Source organism: Notolepis coatsorum (assembly GCF_963971535.1).
Source record: "Notolepis coatsorum genome assembly, chromosome: 7".
In the NCBI taxonomy this organism is placed as follows: domain Eukaryota; kingdom Metazoa; phylum Chordata; class Actinopteri; order Aulopiformes; family Paralepididae; genus Notolepis; species Notolepis coatsorum.
The window spans coordinates 80,047,998-80,071,642 of record NC_140171.1 but is presented as its reverse complement, the minus strand read 5'-3'; the positions used below and the strand labels follow the sequence as shown (position 1 = coordinate 80,071,642).

Sequence of the window (23,645 nt, the reverse complement as noted above, 5' to 3'; positions counted from 1 at the left end):
TTCATGATATACCATAGATTGCCAGCGCTATTTGTCTATGGAGAAAGTCCCCTTCTTTGCAGGGCTATAACTTTTTAAATTCTATTGCTACATTGCCATTATTAGGGCCCATTCAAAGTCCTATATGTATTGTTCATTGTGTAGCAACGTTAAACTTTTTCATTCACATATTCATAGTAAAGTATGGTCTAATGTATAAGTATGTTTTCATCTCTTTCTGCAGCTTTCTCCAGAACGTGATCTATAGCCCCAAATACATTATATTGATGATGCAATACAGTTTTATGGCAATCAGCGCGATATAAAAAATTACAACTAGACGTACTTCTAGAAGTTACTACACGTCATCTGATGTTGACCGGATGGGCTAGGGGCCGTTTATAATTCCGTGGGCAGCGTTATACCAATCATCTAATGTGGGTCAAATGTTGATAATAGCAGTTAGTATCGAAGACGGTAACGTTACACGCTGAAACTCACCCCAGTCTCTGCGCGCCGTTGGGCGATCATCGTAGAGTTGAAATCTTATCATTAAGGGTTGTAAATTTACCCGGTCCATCTCCAGCTTGTATAATGGTATATACGTCCAAATCATGTTGTTTATCGAGTTATTGGCAATCGATCACGGTGTAGCGTGACGAGCCAGAGTCGCGGGACCTATAGCGAGCACCCGGAAGTACTACGGACGTAGCACAACCTCTATGCCACTTCCTGTTAAAGCGATTGCGCCGATCGGCCACCAGATGGCGCTCCTGAACCGCCAGAGAGCTCAGTGGGTCCTGCTGGTGGATCTCAGGCCAGCGGAGGGGACATATGAATCCGATCGCAGATTTTTGAAATATTGATATAAGGACGCTGTACAGCGTCCCCCGGCAACTTGAGCATGGCCAGCAATGACGTCAAAACACGTTTCATGGCAGTCAAAGTGTTAAAAGGATGACACAAAAAGCCAGACAGAGGGCTTGTTTCCAGTTTCAGTTTGTTTTATAATAAACAATCAAACTGAGCATTTTTTTTATTTAGGATATTTAAAATGTCTTCCAATGTTAAATAAAAGTTTATTGCACTTTGAAACGGTGTCCTTGCATTATTATGCTATTATCATTATATTAGTGAATTTTTAAAAGAAAATTGAGAACTTTTGGAAAATAAATTTCTCCAAAAAAAAATTCTCTAACCGGTCGCAATAATATCGCTTATCACGATATTTTCGGGGGCAATTAATCACCCAGCAAAATGTGTTATCGTGGCAGGCCTAGTTAGACTGAGCCATATGAAATCCGTTTTATTATTTTCCAAATTCCATTACATTTTTTCCCAAATTCCGTTTTAATATTTCAGAATTCTGCATTTAGCTTTTTATGCTAATTTTACCAAGTTCAAGTTTCAAGTTCAAGTTTCTTTATTAGTTGTCATACAGAAGTACAGAATACTTTTATACAAAATGCTTCTTTCTGTTACGCTCCAGAGACTGTGCTAGGCAAAAATAGATAAGTATAAAATAAGTATAGCAAGTATAAAATAGAAGTCAAGTACGTAGACAAATTTTCAGTATATACATATATACAATGCTCAATGTAAAGTAGAAGTAACTGAGTTACCATACAATATACTATACAGTGCAAAGGATGAGGTACAATTTAGGTACAATTTACAGTAAGGTGTAATGAGGTATGGGTTGTAGTGCAAATTCTTTACCAATAAATATAAATTGTGCTTAGGTGTTCTAAAGTGGTTAAAGTGGGTGCTGCAGTGAGTTGTATGTTTAAAGTGAGTGTGTTCATGTGGATGTGTGTGCTGTGAGCTGTGAGTGCATTTGATGGTTGTTACTAGGGGTGGGACAGTTCACAAAATGGACGGTTCGGTTCGTATCACGGTTTTGGGGTCACGGTTTTCGGTTCGATATACGTTAATTTGTATTAAAAAAAATGGAACACTCAAATCTAAACATGCTTCATTTATATAAAAAAAAAAAAACAGTGTTTACAGCCTTACAGCACTGTCAAACTTACACCCCTTTCTATGTTCATCTACACTCATTCACAATCCAGGATCCATATTTATAAAAATTCTAAGCGTACTGCTCTAGAATCAGAGCTCAGGTCACATGATGATATACACCAGGGGTCGGCAATAGGCGGCCCGCGGGCCGACATTGGCCCGCCAGCAATAATTTCTGGCCGTCAGATTATTTTGAGAAGTTGATATTTATTTTACGCGCAGGAAATATTCACTCGGGACGCCAGGGTGTCTTTTATTGTGAAGCTGTATCTATCTACCGGTAGTCATCAAAAGCATGTCTGACACTATAGCCAATTGAAATGCTAGAAATGGTCACGTGGACTGGGAGAACCAATGGCGTGTATATTTCCCTAACGCACTTTCACTTCCGCATTCGAGATGCGAGCGAGTAACAACATGTGTTAAAAAAAACAAAACAAACATCTTTGGATAGCTTCTTTGCAACGGGGAAATATAACGCTTCTTTTAATAAACAGGAGCCATACTTAAAATACGGGTTTATCGCAACAGGTCTGTGATTCTTGCGTGCCGAGCGGACGTCCTCTCTGGATAATATGTGGCGACAACAACAACAACAACAACAACAACAGCGAGGCAATGATGACAACTGTGTTCAAGTTGGCAGATAAAGTAGCTGCATTCAACGCCAATCTGGAATTTGAGGGCGGCGAGTGGATATTGGACATGTTTCAAACATTAGCAGGGATTTTGGAGGACTTAACAACAAACAAGGTATGGTGAGTCGTGTTTCCATGCATTCTGGTTCATCACCCGCCGCGGTGATCTGAAACAGCTGATCTGCTGTTCATGAATGAATGAATGAAAACTTTATTTAACAGATTGCAGAATGGGTACAATACAGTACGGCGCAATACACACAATTGTTAAGGGGATGCAGACCAGAGAAAAACGTTTGTCTTGTTTACATCAGGGTCCACCATTTGCGAGTGCTCGCTTATGCCTGTTTTTTACTGTTGTGAAGCACTGTGAACTGCAACCTCTGTATGAAAAGTGCTATACAAATAAAGTTATTATTATTATTATTAAGTGTATGCACCCGCCGCGGTGCTGCATTTTTCACTATCAGTATATTAAATTAGCCATTGTTTTTTTATCCTGGCCCGCCAAGCAAAGGCTTGGGGAAAATCTGGCCCGTGGCCAGACCTAATTGCAGACCCCTGATATACACCTTACTATGTCTTATGAGCAGATCTGGTCTCGGATCAGCACTCCCTACTTTCAGATGTTTGATAAATACAAGCCCAGACCTCAGTCACACAAAACACACTTTGATGGAAGCCATTTACACATACTCAAAAGAAATTAAAAAAAGGAGGTCATCATCGCATTCAAAATCCTCAGCTAAAGTTGTGGGTTGACCTTAAAGAAGGCGTGAAAGTGACGTCCCACAGAGGGCAGCCAGACTACGTCAGGGCTGTTAGTCAGAGGTCATATGACATCCTGAGCCAAATTCAGTGACCTCACCTCCACCCACAGACCTAGTGGTGTGACCACCAGTCCACCACACACATTCAACCACCACTACTGCATAACGCTAGCACACACACACATACAGCTACAGCTTTCAATAAGAAATTAATATCAGGGTAATCATAAGTGACAATGTTAAGTGGATATACTGCACTGACAGGGCGGCTGGCCTGCACCCATCCCTGAAACTCGGAGGCAGGGGGACCAAATTATTGACATTGTATGACACATATTTCACAAATAGGGGGACACAAGCAAACATTACTGTCTAAATGGAGAGGGAGAGAGAGGGAGATATAAAATGTGTCCTTAAAAAGATGCCAGGAGGAGGCTTTAGTTCTGTGTGTGTGTTGGGTTTGATGAATTGGGGCAAAGGGTGTTTCACAGAAACATCAGAACAGCAACAAACGGGCCTCTTCTTAAGGGGACAAACACACAGTTTAGGCCACAGTGGCTGTGCTAAAACCCATGCAGACAAACTACACAGTTATGTCTGCTTGATACCATGCTGTATCAAATACACTACTGCCTCAACATGTGGGTAGCATGGATCAGACATTTTCTTTAGAACATAAACAAGCTGCTCTGTTAACATTAAATGGTCTGCTGTACAAACAGGACTAGCTCTGCGATGGTGGGTCTACCGTAGAAGAGGTCCCAGTCCATGGATATGGGCAGTTAAGGTATCAAATTCAATCAACAATCAAGACCTAAAAGAATGGCTGAACCTGCCAGCTTGCTCAACAGTTTAGGAACCACATTGTATCAATAAAGAAGACTGCTGAACCTGCTTGTTTGTAACAGCCTGTTTAACAATTCAGTAACAATAAAAGACTGCTGAACATGCTGGCTCAAAGCTTTAAAATTGGAACATGAAATAAAAAAATTGTAAAGATTATTTTTAATCAAATTGACTTCCATTTCATAACACATGCATGGGAGGATCTCTCCAAGCTCTTATCCCTGGGACACATTGATGTGGCACCTCTGGGTATGCTAGTCCACTGTGTCAAGCAAGGAGTTATACAATTAATTAACCACAGCTGCTGCTTGACCTCCATACCCTCTGGTTACCGGTTAAGTCATGCCCATCTGCCTGCTGTTTGCCGTCTTGAGAAAGAGAGACGTACGGTTATCCTATCTCAAACCGAGTCTCTGATTGCCACTGGTGATCAAGAAGAGTCTGTGGTTACCGAGTCACTAGCATTTCCCATCACACACCACTTCTGGTTGACAGTACACACATCAGCATGACCTTAAAGTATAGAGACCTTTGACACAAACCGAGGCTGACACTCTTGCAGGCTTCCCACCAATGGTAAACATTAGCATGTCTACTTAAATCAGGGTTATAATAAGCCTATTATTAGGTTGATGGGAGGTTCAGACTCGCTTATTTTATTCATCACCAACCCCTCTTAACACATTGGACGCCAGACCCGAGATAAGTCGGGTTAACTCGCCATCGCTTGAGAGCCAAACCCAAGAAAAGTCGGGTTTTAAATCGTTATTTCTTTTATTCGCTATATCCATTAGGGCTGTCTTTTTTAAATACTTCGAAGCTTCGTTCGATGGCATGAGCTTCGAACATTATTATTTTTTTGCCTCCAAAATGAATCTCCAAGGGAATATCCCTTGGAGTTGTACACGACGGCGACGCCACACAAAACATTAATAAGGCTATGCCTATGCTGCTATGACTAATGTGTTACCAAGTTGGCTAATTTAATTGTAATCATCTGCTTTTGTAGGTGCATTGTCTGATATAATTATAAATGATAAATTAAATATAATATAATTGTTTGCTTGATAGACGAAGGTTGCAACATAATTATGTAATGTCATGTCGTTGGCTGTGAGAGCAGCCCCACTGCACTCAGGCAGCGCAGCCGAGTGAAACCCTTGTTGGCTGCGTCACAGTCACGAAAGTGGCTACTTAATTAATTAATCCAATCCACTTTATTTATAGAGCACATTTAAAAACAACAAAGTTTACCAAAGTGCTGTACAAGTCCCACAACATAAGATTAAAATTATATATATATATATATTATAATAATTTTTTTTTTTTTAAGCTTCGAATTATAATCGAAGCTCGGCCCCGAAGCTTCGATTGCCAAAAAAAGCTTTGAAGGTCAGCCCTAATATACATTCATAATTCATCCATCCAGCCTGATGTTATCATTGGGAATGGCTCTGAGATCGCAAACGGCCAATACCGCCGCCTAACGCTAGGGATGCACCGAATGGGAAATTCTTGGCCGAAACCGATACCGAAAATAAGAAACAGTTGGTCGAAAACCGAATGCCGAAAGGCCGAAAATGATTAATATAAAAATATATATATAATGTATTTTTAATTTTTTTTTTTGCTACCCAATTATGGCAAAAGACATGATTATGGCAAAACTTTACTTAAATAATATTAATAATCACTTATGGGCCCATAACACATTTATTCAGCACTTTTGAATGCATACATTAATTACAGACTGACTGCTGAAAGATTGTACAATTTAAACATTTTCATACAACAAAATGTGCATTAAAGTCAAGTACTGTTGTATTTACTACATCTCCTGTGACTCTTAGGCCCCGTTTAGACGAGCGTTATTCTGTCACACGATTGGCGCATATGTCACATGACGTGCTGTGAAGACCCGCCCTACTCTGCCTCTGATTCGCAGACTGTGGATGGGGAATGTGATTGCACCAAAGCAGAGTCACTCACAGACAGTGGGTCCACTCACGCCGCGGGACAGATTCTTGTGTATTTAACCCTTTCACTGCCACACGACAGCCGGTTGTGTGATAGTAAAGGGTTAACCTTCTGTCGTGTGGCAGTGAAAGGGTTAAAAGTACTGCCAATGTAGCCTTCAGGTGATCTCCGTTGATATAAGTCAGACATACTTGCTTTGTTTACGTCTCGGCTACTGGCGCATACCTGCTACCTGTGACGTAAGCAGTACGCGCGACCAGAGCCGTGACAACCCTTTCGTCATCGTTTTATCAGATTTATACGTTTTAACAGTTTAGACGAGAGCGCAAAGCTTTTGCGTTTCTAGGAATTCCACCCTGGAAGGTAATCTCACTTTTTTGCGGTTTCACCCCGTAAAAACGCTGTTTCCGTATAAACGAAAGGCACATCCGAAAAAATATTTTTGCGGATTCACCTGCTAGCGTTTCCGTCTAAACGGGGCCTTAGCGGGGGGTGACGTAGCTTACGAGAGACGAGTGAAAGAGGAATAGACCACTGCACTTCCGCGTTACATGGAGCTTGTGAGGAGGAGGAGGAGGAGGAGGAGGAGGAGGAGGAGGAGGAGGAGGAGGAAAGAGAGCGCGGTGGATGAAATTAATTAATGTTGATTAGTTAGTAACTAATGTTGATTAGTTACTCTAATAAACATTCATTCACGCGCTCCCTTCCAGCACCCCCCCCCCCCCCCCCCCCCCCCCCCCCCCTCTCCCATGAGCTGAAAATACCGGAAGTGTTGCAGTGGTCTATGGAAGCGTTGTTAGCTAGCTTAACGCTAACGTTAGTGTTAAAAGGGTTTTTAACCGCGACGGGCATATAGTAATGGCGAGGATATAAAGCATGTTAAAGACGCATTTATTGGATGCGTTGCTCGCGGAGTTTACATAGAAACAGAGCGACTCCCAAGAAGAGTTAGTTATCACAGGCTATCACATTCGGTGATATATTTTCGGTGCTAAAAAAGCCGAAAGAGCCTTTTTAACCATTTTCGGCCGATAATTTCCGGTGGCCAAATTTTCGGTGCATCCCTACCTACCGCCTTTCGGCCGGTATTGCACACCATTGGAAAGGCTTGGGCTGTACGCTGATCTAAGAAGTCCGGGGTCCAGGTTTTCATTCTCGGGCATGAGTAACGTTTATAACACATGGATTGGGGACACTGGAGCACCACCGGTTCATGTGTTTTGGTAGATGAACGTTAGACACACGATCGCGATCAGTATTTGCTATTTGGAATGGCGATCAGATAATTGGATTATTCTTTTTGCAGTACATCATAGATAAGGTAAGGACTATATATTATCAATCTTGCGTTGATCGGATATTTTTTTCCCCGCGATCGCAGCGTGTGTCTGTAATGTACTGTGTAATGTATGCCGTTGGTAGCGCTCAAAGCATAGAAAAACGACCTTCCCCCCCCACCCTTTCGTGCATGCATGATGAAACATAATACCGATAATTTAGCATTGATTTCAGATTGATTCAATAATCAGGCAAGAAATGGCACGATTTATAATGAAATGCAGTAAAGCGCTGTTTGCCGGAGTTTCCTGGGATTACACAGGATCACTCTAAAACTATACTCATTCACCACGGTATAAAACGGAAATGTATGGATGAAAAAATTCTGTTTTTTGCATGTTGACCGGAAGAAACTCACTGACAATCGACGTTGTTATTAGATCCATAGCTATAATATTTAATATAGGTTTAGCACTGAAAACACTGCAACTTATCCCCATTGAACAGAGCGCTGGCACACAACAGCCCAATGCCCATAGCGACCCCTGGCGCTGAAAGTGTTAAGACACTGAAAGGTTTTCATACTTTTGCTTACGAGAAATTGGCACAGAGGTTCCTGTTACCATTTGTTTGCAATGCTAGTGCCATTGAAGGGGAAACTAATCAATTTCTGGCAATTAATCAGAAAAAGGGGGGGTGAAAACATTAAATGAGGATTTTTTTGGAGAATGACAGGACAGGCTTCTAAGATCTGACCTCACTCCTGTTTTAGTGTCACAGAAAGGCAATATTACACACACCTTGGACTGCAAACATATTATGCGTGCGAGAAGCCCTGGTTCCTACAGTTTATGGTAGCTAGATTTTAATTCCATTACTGTCAAGAGGAAAGGGAGGGGGGGGGGAACTGCAGTTCCTGTGAAAACATGCCTCTATGCAGGCTGTCCGCTTCCTAATGCAAATATCAATAACAGAGATATCCAATAACCACAAGGAAAACACTTAGAGCAAAGCCTCCACAGCTGAGACTGACATCAACTATTGGAGACATGTTCTCTCACATTTGTTCCACTGTGGTCGCTCTCTCAGAACAGTATTTACAAAGGAAATCATACATGTGATATGATGTTATGGCAACATATAGCAGTGAAGAATAATGATGTAGTCTGTGGTGAGGAATCTTCCAATATTGTAGGAAGAATGATATAGCCTGCACAGTAGACAGTGTGCAATGCATGTGTGAGAGAGAGAGCGTGTGCGAGGGAATTTATATAGAGTTATATTGATATTGATAAGTTACTAAACTATTTTACTTGAGCATAATTATTTTTTCATAAAGAATGTGCGGGATTCCTTTTGATTGAATTAGCTTAATTGACGGTTAATGCTTGGTGCGACCAACTACCATTATGGTTTTGGCAGAGAAGAGGCGTCGACTATGACTCGGCAAACAGGATTCTTCTACTTTACCTGTTGAGGAATGTGAATATCGCACAGCATGGGGCCATTAATAGAATGCTATAGAGTGCGCATCAAACCATTGAAGACGTGCGTTGTTGATGTCATTTCGTTGTGTGTGTGTGCAGTGGGACCAATCAGCTCGGATCAATATCCAGAGTAGACCTGTGCAACCAATAGGCTAACAAAATATTTCATGTTCAGGAGGAATAACACAACTTGTGTTTTACTGCACACAAGACGAGGCCTACCTACATGGGTGCAAACTCTGCACTCAAGCCTTGGCGCACGCCTGTGCACAAAAAGTCCGACTCGAAAGTAGTAGCATTTTTGTAGCAAGTTTCATTGTTACAACGTAATACAATATGATATAAAGCTACACTTACGTAACGTCTCAACTTTTTCTCAGGAGGCGACTTTCGAAGCCAGCCCGAGCACACCACATCTCCCCCACTCATTCTCCGTTCTTCTTCCTCCTGGAGGGTGCTGTGCGGAGAGTGTTGTTTTGGGGCAATACCTGCAAAACAGCGACGGGGCGCTCAGACAGTGTAGGGTGGGAAAGTTACGTTGTTATTAAAGTAACATGCATTTCATATTCTGTGTGATTCGGGGTTAATAATAAATACCGTCACTCCTACTCCTCCCTCGAAAGTCGAGTCACCGACACAACGAACGTAGTTCCACTGAAATGTACCAGATTCCCCAACAATGGATCATGAAATATTAATATATCCCAGGGTTTGGAGTAAAGTCTAGACGAGCGCACCACCTTCCTCCCAGTAACTCGTTGTCCCCCCGTGTGGTCTGTATCCAAACAGGAGCGTTGTAGCAACAACAAAAAACAGGCGCAAAAAGCGAGTGAAACTCGCCAAGTTTATGCTTTTATGAAAAGGCTTTCTGCAATTCCTGTCAAAGTGAAGCGACTCCCTCTTCTTCGCCGAATTTGGTGTGTGTGTGTCCCTCTGTGTTTCGATGCATAGTTGTCTCTCTCTCTCTCCCCCAAATTCCAAATATTGTTTTTTCCACCAAGAATGTAGTTCTTTCGCCGACCTTCCTCCCCAGTTCAACTCCTATGGTTCCTTAATTATGATTGACAGGGTGGCTCCGTCTTTCCCTAAACCCACCCTCCTTTGGAGAGAGGCGGCGGCGTGCAGGAGAACTGTAGTGCTATAATCATGGGACATGTAGTTCTAGCTTGTTTTGACGTTCGCACCAAAACAAAATAATATTGTATTTTTTTTTAAATGGTAACATTGAACGTGTGATGTACCGGGATCTCTGACCGAACGCAAAAAAACAATGGCTTCAAACAGAGTCTCTCAAAAAGACAAAGAAAGGACCCGCCTCCGTATTGACCGAAAGGTCCCACGAATCCCTGCGCACGTGTAAACTACACTATCCACAATGCGTGCGCATTCATCATAACGTGTGCGAAACTACATGGATTTAAATCAACTATTAAACAATATGACTGCGATTTTTAAATATCATATTAATTTAACTGCCCCCAATTTCCTCATAATGTGTGTAGGCTATATTCACTTTCTCACAAAAGGGTCCGCAAAGGTGGGTTTTTGTAGGCCCTTGAAATTACTCCAAATCCTAATTTCAGACTGGGACATCAGTGGGCCTAGTGGCCTACCAAGCAAATTGTTCCCATGGGGGTATGGAGGTATTTGAGGAATCTGATTGGAATGCCATTGTTATGGTAAATGCTCCCTCCCTTGCTTGTTGGTCTGTTCTGATTTATGGTTTTGCAGGGGAATCCGTATCTGCCACCATGTGGTATAACTCAGTGTAACAACAGCAACTGAACAGCCACACATTACACATTGTAAGCATTTAACATTTCAAGCAGCCAAAGAATGAGCACAAAATGGACAAAACAGTGGAACAAGAATAGACTCAGCAAATACCCCAGGTTAATGAATGTTTAAACTTTTTATATGTACTTATTTCAATTAGCCTAATGTGTCATGTTATTCTATCATATTTCAGGAAGGTAGTACGGTGTGTGTGTGTGTGTGTGTGTGTGTGTGTGTGTGTGTGTGTGTGTGTGTGTGTGTGTGTGTGTGTGTGTGCGTGCGTGCGTGCGTGCGTGCGTGCGTGCGTGTGTGAGTGAGAGAGAGAGAGTGTGTCCATGTCTTCCTATTGTGGGGACTATATGGAATGTCACCCCAACACATGAAAACATGGTTGTGTGTGTGTGTTTGATTGATTGATTGAAAAGTTTATTAACAGATTGCAGAATGGGTACAGTACAGTACAGCTCAATACATACAATTGTTAAGAGGATGCAGACCTGAGAAAGACTTTTGTCTTGTTTCCATCAGGGTCCCCCATTTTCAATTCATCATATGACACACATGACATACAGATAGACAGTACTGCTACATCTATACATTTATGACATACCAGATTTTCAAATACAGTACTGTTTGTGATACTAAAAAAATCCAGAAGAAGAGTATATACATTTGACATAGAAACTGTGCATTGGGGGAGGTTGGGTAGGTGGGGTGGGGCTGTACATTGGAGGTGGGGGGGGGGGGGGGGGGGGGGTTGGGTAGGGGGGGGACACTGTACATTGGAATACTGACATACATTTGACATGGAAACTGTACATTGGAGGAGGTTGGGTAGGTGGGGTGGGGTTGGGTGGGGCTGTACATTGGAATACTGACAAAGCCATGCTTGGTCTTTATTGTACAACTGGGTTAGGACATTTGTAGGGGCCAGTTTTGAATTGCAGTCTCCCGTAGGTGTTCTTTGAGAGTGTTTTTGAAGGTGGGTAGTGATTTACATTCCTTTACAGCTTTGGGTAGGGCGTTCCACATTGTTGTGGCATAATTGCGAAACGTGTTTAGTCCCTTGTTTGAGCCGAATCTGGGTTTTACATGATTTGTGGAGCTCCCTCTGGTGTTGTGATCGTGGTATTCAGTATTCACTGACCTTTGGGAAGTATTTTGACATGTACATGGGTACCTTGGTCGTGTAGTGTATCTTGTAGACCAGGCCCATTGCAAGTTGCTGTACTCTGTCGTCTACTCTAAGCCACCCTAGGTTGGCAAAGTGTGCAGGGGTGAGGTGGGTTCTAGGAGTCAGGTCAAGCAGTAGTCTGACTAGTTTGTTTTGAGATGTTTGTAATTTGGTTTTTAGTGCCTTTGAGGTGCTTTGGTACCATGAGGTGCAAGCATAGTCGTAGTACCCTTGAATGAGTGCTCCTGCCAGAGTCTTCAGGGTATTCTTGTTTACCAGGGAGGAGATCCGGTACAAGAATCGAGTTCGTTGATTGACTTTTTTTATTACATTGGATGCCATTTTGTCACAGGAAAGATTAGCCTCTAGGATGGAACCCAGGTAGGTAATTTCATCTTTCCTTGTGACAATATTGTCACCCACTGTAACTGAGAAGCCGTCTGTTTTGCTGAGTTTGTTATTTGAACCGAAGAGAATGGACTCTGTTTTGCCCATGTGTAATGATAGTTTGTTGTCGGCGAGCCATACAGTATGCAGATTTTGCCTAGTTCCGAGCTGAGGGTTTTTTCAACCTGTAACTTGTTCTTGTCAGAGACCAGCAGGGCTGAGTCGTCCGCAAACAGGAACAAGTTGCAGTCACAAGCTGACGACATGTCATTTGCATAAATTAGGAACAGTAGTGGTCCTAGTATGCTTCCTTGAGGAACACCACAGTTCACTGTGAGGGGGGGGGGGATAGGGTACCGTTTACCTCCACCATCTGTTCTCTCCCCTCCAGGTAGGATTGTATCCAGGTCACTGATAAACTATCAAAACCAATTGCTTTTAGCTTGTCAATCAGAATGGTGTGTGTGTGTGTGTGTGTGTGTGTGTGTGTGTGTGTGTGTGTGTGTGTGTGTGTGTGTGTGTGTGTGTGTGTGTGTGTGTGTGTGTGTGTGTGTGTGTGTGTGTGTGTGTGTGTGTGTGTGTGTGTGTGTGTGTGTGTGTGTGCGTGCGTCTGCGTGTGTGTGTGTGTGCTGGTCTTGATGACACTCAAAACAGCCTCACTGAAGATAGGACTGTTGTTCCAGTTCTGTGGCACTTTGCTGAGCTATACTGGTCAGTAAATCAGGACTTCACACTCTCCCCATAGGCTGAAATGGAAAAATACAGTGGGGGGGAGGGGGGGGGTGTAGTATGGGCACTTTGTTTATTACATTGATTTTAGAATGCCTTTGGTGCAGGAGTTCATGCTTTTGCAAGATAATTAAACATTTACAATGAATGTGTTTTATGTGACACTAGGGCACAGAGGAATACGAAGGAGAAGAAAACGTAAAACATCAATGCTGTGATTTATTTTGGTTGCTACACAGTGTTTAAGACATAGTGGTTCGATCTAGTGTTGTTTATGGATTTTGTTATTGGTACTGTATTTATTTATATTAATAGTTACTACGGCTGTGTCATAATGCTGTTTTTTCCTCACCCTTCCAGTATTTATGGTCAGAGAAAAAACGAATGGAAGTAAAGTAACATACCTTCCATTGTTTCAGTGTCTCCCCCTACAGTCATTCATGCAGCAGTGGGAAAAGTAGGCCTGCTACCACTGCTGGAAATGTACCCCCACTGCTACAGTAGGATGAAACACTATAAAAAATTGCTGCTCACTCACAACACACATATATAGAAAAATGGTAGTATAAATGGTAAATGGTGCATTTATATAGTTTTTTTATCCAGCACTTTACAATTAGTTTTTATTCCTCACTTTTTACCCATTCACTCACATACAAATGGCGGAGGCAACCATGCAAAGTGCCAACCTTCTCATCAGGAGCAATTAGGGGTTAAGTCGTGTCTTGCTCAAGGACACTTCAACACGCTGCCCAGGAGGAGCGGGAATCTGCCGATTACCAGACGACTGCTCTACCTCCTGAGCCACTGTCGGCCCTGTATGATTAGTCTGCAATATATAGACTATATACACTGCTCAAAAAAATAAAGGGAACACTTAAAACAACACATCCTAGATCTCGATGAATGAAATATTCCAGTTGAAAATCGTTATTCATTACATAGTGGAATGCATTGAGAACAAAATAACATAAGAATGATCAATGCAAATCAAAATCATTAACCCATGGATGTCTGGATTCAGAATCATACTAAAAATAAAAGTGGCAAAATCAGATCACACGCTGATCCACCTTCTGTGGAAATTCCTCAAGACAATTCAAAATGAGGTCCAGTAGTGTGTGTGGCCTGTATGCACTCCCTACAACGTCTGGGCATGCTCCTGATGAGATGACGGATGTTCTCCTGAGGGATCTCCTCCCAGACCTGGATCAGGGAATCAGTCAACTCCTGGACAGTCTGTGGTGTGATGTGGCGTCGGTGGATGGAACGAGACATGATGTCCCAGAGGGGCTTGATTGGATTCAGGTCTGGGGAACGGGCAGGCCAGTCCATAGCATCAATGCCTTCATCATGCAGGGACTGCCGACACACTCCAGCCACATGAGGCAGAGCATTATCATGTATGAGAAGGAACCCAGGGCCCACTGCCCCAGCATGGTCTGACAATGGGTCTGAGGATCTCATTGCAGTACCTAATGGCAGTCATGGTACCTCTGCCTAGCACATGGCGGCAGGGACGTGCACAGGACTTTATAGGGGCAGGTGGACAAAGGCTGAAAAGGGCACTGTACATGTGTGAGTTAAAAAACGAGCGAGCGTACCGCGCAAGCCCGATTTATAAGGGCCCTTTTCTGGCGGCGGGGGGGGGGGGGGGGGCTTTTTATACTTTTTGGGGGATTTTGGTGATCAAATATTGAATATTGAACTATAATAATCAGTGCAGGAGCTCACTTATCCTTGAAAGACACTTTTATCACTGACTTAAAAGGCCCATACATCTCCATAAATGTTCAGGGGGGAGGGAATAAGTGCTTACCCTACAGACCCCAAGAAGTGCTGTATATTCTGTATTGTTTAATATAAATGCATTTTTTATTCCAATCCCGATTTGTATTTGAGATTCCCAAATCTCAAATCGGACTTGACTTCTTCGTGTCCCTCAATGAGTGTAATACCAGCATTCAACTGTATGCGGCACAGCGGTTTCTATCATCATCATCATTACCACCCACGCTATGCATAAAATATAGGTCCGCGGAGAGGCACGCTGAGGAGGCCGTGCAAACTGCAATGGAATATATAATATAATATATCTCTCTTTACCTAATATTTTGATTCTATCCTGACATTTTTCAGTTGGAAGGGCAGTCTATATGCGTAACGGCAAAAAAGAAAAAAATATTATTTCTTCTTTTTTTTTCAAAAAGGGCACTTTTTTTATGCGGCTCAAAAAGGCAAGTGCTCAAGCACCCCTTGGGCTCTATGTGTGCACGTGCCTGCATGGAGGTCTGTGTTGCCTGCCAAGGATATGCCTCCCCAGACCATCACTGACCCACCACCAAACCGGTCATGCTGGAAGATGTTGCAGGCAGCAGAACGTTCTCCACGGCGTCTCCAGACTCTGTCATGTCACATGTGCTCACTGTGAACCTGCTCTCATCCATGAAGAGCACAGGGAGCCAATAGCAAATCTGCCAATCCTGGTGTTCTCTGGCAAATGCCAATCGGGCTGTGAGCACAGGCCCCACTTGTGGACGTTGGGCCCTCATACCACCCTCATGGAGTCTGCTTCTCACAGTTTGAGCAGAAACATGCACATTAGTGGCCTGCTGGAGGTCGTTTTGTAGGGCTCTGGCAGTGCTCCTCCTGTTCCTCCTTGCACAAAGGACCAGATAGTGGTCCTGCTGCTGGGTTGTTGTCCTCCTACGGCCCCCTCCACGTCTCCTGGTATCTCTTCCATGCTCTTGACACTGTGCTGGGAGACACAGCAAACCTTCTTGCCACAGCACGCATTGATGTGCCATCCTGGATGGGCTGCACTACCTGAGCAACTTCTGTGAGTTGCTCAGGTACCTCTAGTGGTGAGGGCACTGGCAAAATGCAGAAGTAACCAAAAATCTGCCAGAAAGGATGAGGACAGGGAAATGGTCTGTGACCACCACCTGCAGAACCATTCCTTTATAGGGGTTGTCTTGCAAATTGCCTCTCATTTCCACTTGTTGTCGGTCCATTTGCACAACAGAAGGTGAAATTGATTCACAATCAGTGTTGCTTCCTAACTGGACAGGTTGATATCCCAGAAGTGTGATTGACTTGAGTTACATTGTAATGATTATGTGTTCCAAATTATATTCTTAAAACACAACAAGTAGGCCTACTTCAGTTAATTTCATCAGGCTGAAGTCAGTGAGGTGGAGCGGTTGCTCCGCTCTCTTCCTGATAGTAAGTTAGCAGGCCTAGATAGCCCTCTCCCCACTGGCGAAAGCCTTATCGCAGCACAGCTGAGGGCCGCGTCGCGGCTCATGCGCATGCACGCGCTCGGCCAATCAGAGCGCAAAACGGCAACACGGAAACCGAATAGCGTTGTAGAAGGCATAGACGCAACCTGGATAGTAAAGTGCTGAGAATGACTGCTGGTATCATAGCATCTCCTATATGTCATATTATGAATAGATGTTTGGATGTGGGCCTATTTCCAAAGATGTGGAAGGAGGCTAAGGTTTTTCCTTTACCTAAGGATACCAAAGCTGCTTTTAATGAGGGAAATTCTAGACCTATAAGTATTTTACCTGTCTTGAGCAAAATCATGGAAAAGTTGGTGCATTCACAAATTGAGTATTTTGTTTCAAACAAGCTTGCAACAGATTCTCAACATGCCTATAGAGCTGGTCACTCTACTTCTACTGCCTTGATACAGATGACTGATGACTGGCTTAAAGCTAGATAACTCTATGTTGGTGGGAGCTGTGCTGTTAGATTTTAGTGCTGCATTTGATGTGCTGGACCATTCTCTACTGGTTGAGAAACTTAAATGTTATGGTTTTAACTCTTCTGCTTTAAAGTGGATACTAAGTTATTTGTCCTCTAGATCACAGAAGGTGTATCTAAATGGCAGCCTGTCCAGTAGCAGAGGTCTAGAGTGTGGCGTTCCGCAAGGAAGTTGCCTAGGACCTTTGCTCTTCTCTGTATTTACTAATGACCTATCTTGGGCTACCAAATGTGCTACAACAGTTCTTTATGCAGATGATTCAACATTGTATTACGCTGCACCATCATGCAATGTACTTAATGAAGTTTTGAGTAGAGAACTTAAAGTTGTGCATGACTGGGTAGTATGTAATAGACTTGTCCTTAATATCTCCAAGACTAAATGTATTGTGCTGGGAACAAGGCACAGGTTATCTACAAATCCAAAGCTTCATTTAAACGTGTGTAATTCGGCAGTTCAACAAGTTGAAAGTACTAAACTCCTTGGAGTGATGCTGGATTGCACTCTGTCTTGGTCTCAGCATATTAATTATATTGTTTTAAAAATGGGAAGAGCAAGATAGTGCAAAGTTTAGTTTTATGTCATCTTGACTATTGCTCTGTGATGTGGTCATCTGCTGCCAGTGGTGACCTCAGGAAGCTCCAGGTGGTCCAGAACAGGGCAGCACGGTTGGTACTGGGCTGCTCACTAAGGTCTAATGTGAGCCGTATGCATGCCCGCCTCTCTTGGCTTAACGTTGAAAATAGATTGTCTTTTAATATACTTGTGCTGTTCAAGTTGGTCATGAGCAGTAAAACTCCTGTTTTTATACATAATCAGATTGTTTTTAGTAATACTGTGCACGAGCATTACACTAGAGGTTCCAGTAGTGGGCAGCTTGTATTGCCAGGTCCTAGAACCAGCGCTTTGGGGAGATCTTTTATTTTTAGAGCATTAACTCTTTGGAATGGCCTGCCTCGGAACCTCTGCTGCATTTACAGTAGATTCACTTTTAAAAGAATCTTAAATAGTTTTTAAATTGTTTTTAACACTGTAAAGTAATTTTTTGTTTTTGTTTTACACTAATGTAATTTTAGCTATCTTAATTGTTACAGTAGTTTCATTATGCATTGTGTGTACTGACTTTTAATAATTTAGTTTTTGCAATAGTGATTGTTTTTGTATGTTTTTTTGTGTGTGGACCCCAGGAAGACTAGCTGGTTGCTATCGCACCAGCTAATGGGGATCCCTAATAAAATCAAATCAAATCTGTTGGCTTCAGTAGTGAAATTACCCCCCAACACATACACATGCACACAAATCTACCCAAACTTGAATATCATTAGAAAGCCAATGTGAAAATAGTTGTTGATACGATTTAGTGCAGAATTCCATAACTGTTGTGACAGACTCGGGGGTGTATTGAGCTGTCACCAGATTGGAATTAATAAAATACACATGGCACAAGGCAGAAGCAAGCAAGTTTAACAGACGTTTTATTGCTGTTTAGGAGGGAGGAAGAGGTTAGTGTAAGCGTCAGCCAATCCATAATCCATGAGAATCGTTGTTGTCCGATAGCGGGGGTCAGTACACAGGGATCGGTTCTCATACGGGCAGGGGCTGATCCGGGAGAAGAGACGTCGGGCGAGCGGGGGTCGATACCAAGCAGGGGTCGATACCAAGCAGGGGTCGAGACCAAGCAGGGGTCGAGACCAAGCAGGGGTCGATACCAAGCAGGGGTTGATACTAAGCAGGGTTCGATACCAAGCAGGGGTCGATACCAAGCAGGGGTCAATACCAAGCAGGGGTCGATACCAAGCAGGGGTCGAGACCAAGCAGGGGTTGATACCAAGCAGGGGTCGAGACCAAGCAGGGGTCGATACCAAGCAGGGGTCGATACCAAGCAGGGGTCGATACCAAGCAGGGGTCGAGACCAAGCAGGGGTCGATACCAAGCAGGGGTCGATACCAAGCAGGGGTCGATACCAAGCAGGGGTCGAGACCAAGCAGGGGTCGAGACCAAGCAGGGGTCGATACCAAACAGGAATCGAGACCAAGCAGGGGTCGATACCAAGCAGGGGTCGATACCAAGCAGGGGTCGATACCAAACAGGGGTCGATACCAAGCAGGGGTCGAGACCAAGCAGGGGTCGATACCAAGCAGGGGTCGATACCAAGCAGGGGTCGAGACCAAGCAGGGGTCGAGACCAAGCAGGGGTCGATACCAAGCAGGGGTCGAGACCAAGCAGGGGTCGATACCAAGCAGGGGTCGATACCAAGCAGGGTGAAGGATGTCGGTGTTTTTCAATGTATGTAATGTATATTGAGGGAGATGACAGCATCTAAAGGGGCCAGGTCAGAGAGGTCGAAATGTGCATGGTGGTGGTGGAAGCGGCAGTGGTAGCAGCGAGCGAGCAGGGTGTCTGCATTCCTCAGCACATAAACAACTGATAAGAAACAGTGGCAGGTTTGGTCAGAGCGATGGGGAGAGGTTTGACATTAATGAAACAGACGTTTTAATGTGTGTTAAAGATTAAAAGTAGTTGCCATGACAGCGCGTCGCATGACAACCAGAAGAGGGCCGGGCCTGTCGTTGCTATGGCGAGAATATAGAAAAGTGAGTTTCTTCCGGGTGTAAGTCAGACTGAGAAACAATCCCACAGAAGAGGAGAACCATCAGAGACTTGGAAGCGATTCCCCCTCCCCCTCCCCTCGTGGGGAAAAGGAGGGGAGGACTGACGTGGCACGACCACGACGACAGGCCTTTGGGATAACAGCCAGGCCGCAATGATCACCGAGCGGGGTAACAGGAGATCATTAGAATAATGAACTTTAGTGTTCCATCAGAGACTTTCGCAGGGACAACACAATCTGATAACATCTGATCTGAGGCTTTTGTTTATGTAATAAACCACGTTTTTCAAGAAAGGGACTACCCGGCCTAGTGTCAAATTCTTATGCTTGCGGATTGCATTAAAGGGGGTTGACAAAGATTGTACAGCCAGTTTGAGACGTCGGAGAGATAAAACACAACGCAGGGTCAACGGATACAGAGGGGATAAGTGACACGAGCAAACAGACGAGGAGGTGATACTGGCTGAATCATCAGAATATAACAAGGGGTAGGGTTGGGCACACAGCAGGGATCTCCTTCCAAAAACAGTCATACACAGCATTGGGTCACACAGATAGCAATCCAATCCAATCCAATTTTCTCTTCTCTTCTCTTCTCTTCTCTTCTCTTCTCTTCTCTTCTCTTCTCTTCTCTTCTCTTCTCTTCTCTTCTCTTCTCTTCTCTCAAGTCAAGTCAAGTCAAGAGTTTTATTTGTCACGACATACAAGTAAACAATGAAATGTGGGGGGTCTTGCCCGCAACGATGTGCATAATACAATAGTAATATATAATAAGAATCCAATAGAACGACATTGTGCAATAAAACAAGTAAACAAAGTAGGGCATATCGATATATGTACATGAGTTATTTACAGAGCATGGTAGGACATGCTAGGTCCTGTGGTAGTGCAATACACTGTTAGCTACGGATGAGGCACTGGGTCTTTATGTACACTGTTATACAATGCTATATTATACAATCTCAAGTTATACTATACTATTCTTAAAGTGACCTTTCCTTTTGTAAAGTGACCATAAGTGTGAGCGTGTGCAGCATGAGTGTGTGTGTGCGCATGTTAAAGTGGCTGCTAGTGTGTGAGCGTGTACAGTGTGTGTGTTGTGTGTGTGCTCATGTGTGCTTGTGTGTGGAGAGTTCAGTGTTCAAGGCTCTGATGGCCTGGGGGAAGAATCTGAGCCGAAGTCTCTCTGTCCTAGTTGCTGGTGTTCGCAGGCGTTTGCCTGACCGCAGCAGCATGAACAGGCTGTTGTTGGGGTGGTGAGGGTCTTTCATTATTCTGCAGGCTCTGGATTTGCACCTCTTGTTGTATAGGACCTGCAGGGGTGGTAGTGCACCACTCTCTGTAGGGCCTTCTTGTCCTGTGCCGTGCTGTTTCCATACCAGGCAGTGATGTTTCCAGTCAAAATGCTCTCTACAGCTCCGGAGTAGAAGGACTGGAGTATCTTCCCAGATACTCTGAACTTCCTTAACTGTCTCAGGTGGTAGAGGCGCTGCTTTGCCTTTTTTACGACTGAGTCTATGTGTGTTGTCCATGTCAGATCCTCTGAGATGTGGACCCCCAGGTACTTGAAGCTGCTCACCCTGTCCACGGTAGCCCTGTTTATCCTCAGTGGTGTGTGTGTCTCCTGCTGTCTCCTCCTAAAATCCACGATCAGCTCCTTGGTTTTACCAATGTTCAGGAGCAGGCTGTTGTCCTGGCACCAGCGTTCCAGTACCTCAACCTCCTCCCGGTAGGCCTTCTCGTCGTTGTCCGAGATCAGCCCCACCACCACTGTGTTGTCCGCAAACTTCACTATGGATTTGGAGCTGAACTTGGCCACACAGTCATGTATAGTGAGTACAGCAGGGGGGTCAGAACACAGCCCTGGGGGGACCCGATGCTCAGGGTGATGGTGTTGGAGGTCTGACCCCCCACCCTAACCGCCTGGGGCCTTTCACTCAGAAAGTCCAGTATCCAGGCGCTCAGAGCGGAGCTCAGACCCAGCTTGATCAGCTTGTCCACCAGTCTGGTGGGGACTATGGTGTTGAACGCTGAGCTGTAGTCAATGAACAACAGTCTCACATAGCCCCCCTTTCTTTTCTTCTCTTCTCTTCTCTTCTCTTCTCTTCTCTTCTCTTCTCTTCTCTTCTCTTCTCTTCTCTTCTCTTCTCTTCTCTTCTCTCTTCTCTTCTCTTCTCTTCTCTTCTCTTCTCTTCTCTTCTCTTCTCTTCTCTTCTCTTCTCTTCTCTTCTCTTCAATTCAAAGGGGCTTTATTGACATGGAAAACGTACATTTACATTGCCAAAGCCAGTGTTAAAACAAACAAGACAAAGCAAAACAATCAAACAGAGAAATCAGAAGAAATCAGTACAGTGTGAATGACAGTCTTTATGGTGGTGCAAGTGGGCCCCAGACCTCGCAACCATACAGAGAAATGGGGTCTATGACGGAGTCTAATATTTTGAGCCAGTTTTTAATTGGAATGTCTAGCTTGATGTTCCTTTTGATAGCATAAAAAGCCCTTCTTGCTTTGTCTCTCAGGTCGTTCACAGCTTGGTTGAAGTTCCCTATTCTATTGGTGTAGATTCAGGAATAAAAAGTTCTCCATCTACAATCCTGCCGGTTTTGCGCAATTATACTTTTAAAGTTGAGACTAGATCTTTCCCCGCGAAAGGTCATTGCGTAGTTATATTTGATCATTGATGTAAGTGATGCGAGTTCTGTCACGTGTCTTGCGCTCGACCAATAGCAGCCGCTTTGTTGCCAGGTTACGGATGACAACTAATTTGTGTAAACAGTCAAGCATGGCATCCACGGTGTACAAATGGACAAAAAACACCTTCTAAAGTTCGCAAAAAGGTTTCTAAACAATGTTATATGCATCTCACGTCCGTTCAGAAAGAAAGTGTACAAGATTTTACACAGACACAGTGGGATACATATATAGAAACTGCATCGAACGGTGGCTTAACTTGCCAGGCGAGAATCGTACCATTGCGGAGACATACAAACATTGTTTAGAGATAGAGTTTGTAATGTTCCTGGAAATGCTGGTTTTCACGCTACTTGCTATAGGCGTTTTATTGACAAAAGGCACTTGGATACAGCTGAGAAACGGGCCACAATGTGTTCTGCAACTCAAGATGTGGATGTAGGGTCTGAGCTTACAGAACATGGTTCTACAAGTGAAAGTCCTCTGAAAAAACATTGATCCAGGACAAGCCTACCAGCTTTTGCCGGCCCTGTACTTTCAGTCTTGTGCATAATTTGCAAGCAAATGGGCAAGTAGGTGACTGTGAAAGGCAAACGCAAGAGGGACCATCTATCACTGGCAGAAACCTTGTCTGCAAGTATGAAAAATAAGCCTAGCTAGCTACACTAATATGAAAAATACACTAGTTGATGCTGTGCTGAGAGACAGTTTAGCTGTGTTTTTATAGTTTACATAACTAGCATTCTAGTTTTCTTCAGATACTGTATGCCAGGGGTGGCCAACCCGCGGCTCGCAAGCCGCATGCGGCTCTTTGCCCGTCAATGTGCGGCTCTTCCATCCAAAAAATAATATATATATATATATACATATAATCTTTTTATTTATTTTATTTTTTTTAAAGACATAGAATAAACATTTACAATTTATTTTAATTTTTTTATTTCTCTTTCTCCAATTTTCTGTTTTTCTCCCCGTCCCAATTTAGTCGCCGTGCCAATTCCCCCCCTCCCCTACCTGGCTGCTGTATGCATGTTCTCCTACGAGTCGGTACAAGGGCGTCCCGAAGCCGACCGCGCGCTTCCTCCGATACGTGTGGCGACTGCCAGTGACGTCTTTTCACTTGGCAGCGAGGTCTCTCATTGGTGAAGTGTAACGCGTGGGAGGGCACGCTATCTCCACCAAGTCCTGCCCCCGCTGAGCAAGCACCGAGACCTGACCTGTAGGCGTCGCTGTCCACAACGCCAGATTCCCACCCACCAGCTTCCCACCCCCTAATACTGCCAATTGTATTAGTATGAACGACCAGCCAAGATGGTAGCAACGCAGAGAGCTGGGCTCGAACCCTGCATCTCCTGCGTTGGTGACGAGCGCAATCTCCGCTACGCCACCTGACCGCCCTATAAACATTATTTTTTTAAATGGCTAAAGGTGATTTTTTTATTTTGCAACCGTGGGTCTCACATGGTACTTTTAACCCTGTGAGGCCCAAATAAAAAAGACATTAGCA

At 43.8% G+C, this 23,645-nt stretch overlaps 1 protein-coding gene across 2 annotated transcripts in view; it reads right to left on the bottom strand.

The window, feature by feature from the left end:
• The window catches only part of gab1 (GRB2-associated binding protein 1), a 251,229-nt gene extending 241,209 nt beyond the window's left edge, over positions 1-10,020 (bottom strand). For both annotated transcript variants that reach the window (XM_084318891.1, XM_084318892.1), the window contains exons 1-2: positions 9,595-10,020; positions 9,355-9,485 (exon numbers count right to left, since the gene is read on the bottom strand). In XM_084318891.1, coding sequence (XP_084175017.1) covers positions 9,355-9,426 — 72 coding nt within the window. In that variant the 5' untranslated portion in view covers positions 9,427-9,485; positions 9,595-10,020. The remainder of the gene's footprint in view (positions 1-9,354; positions 9,486-9,594) is intronic.
• Positions 10,021-23,645: the final 13,625 nt, after the last annotated feature.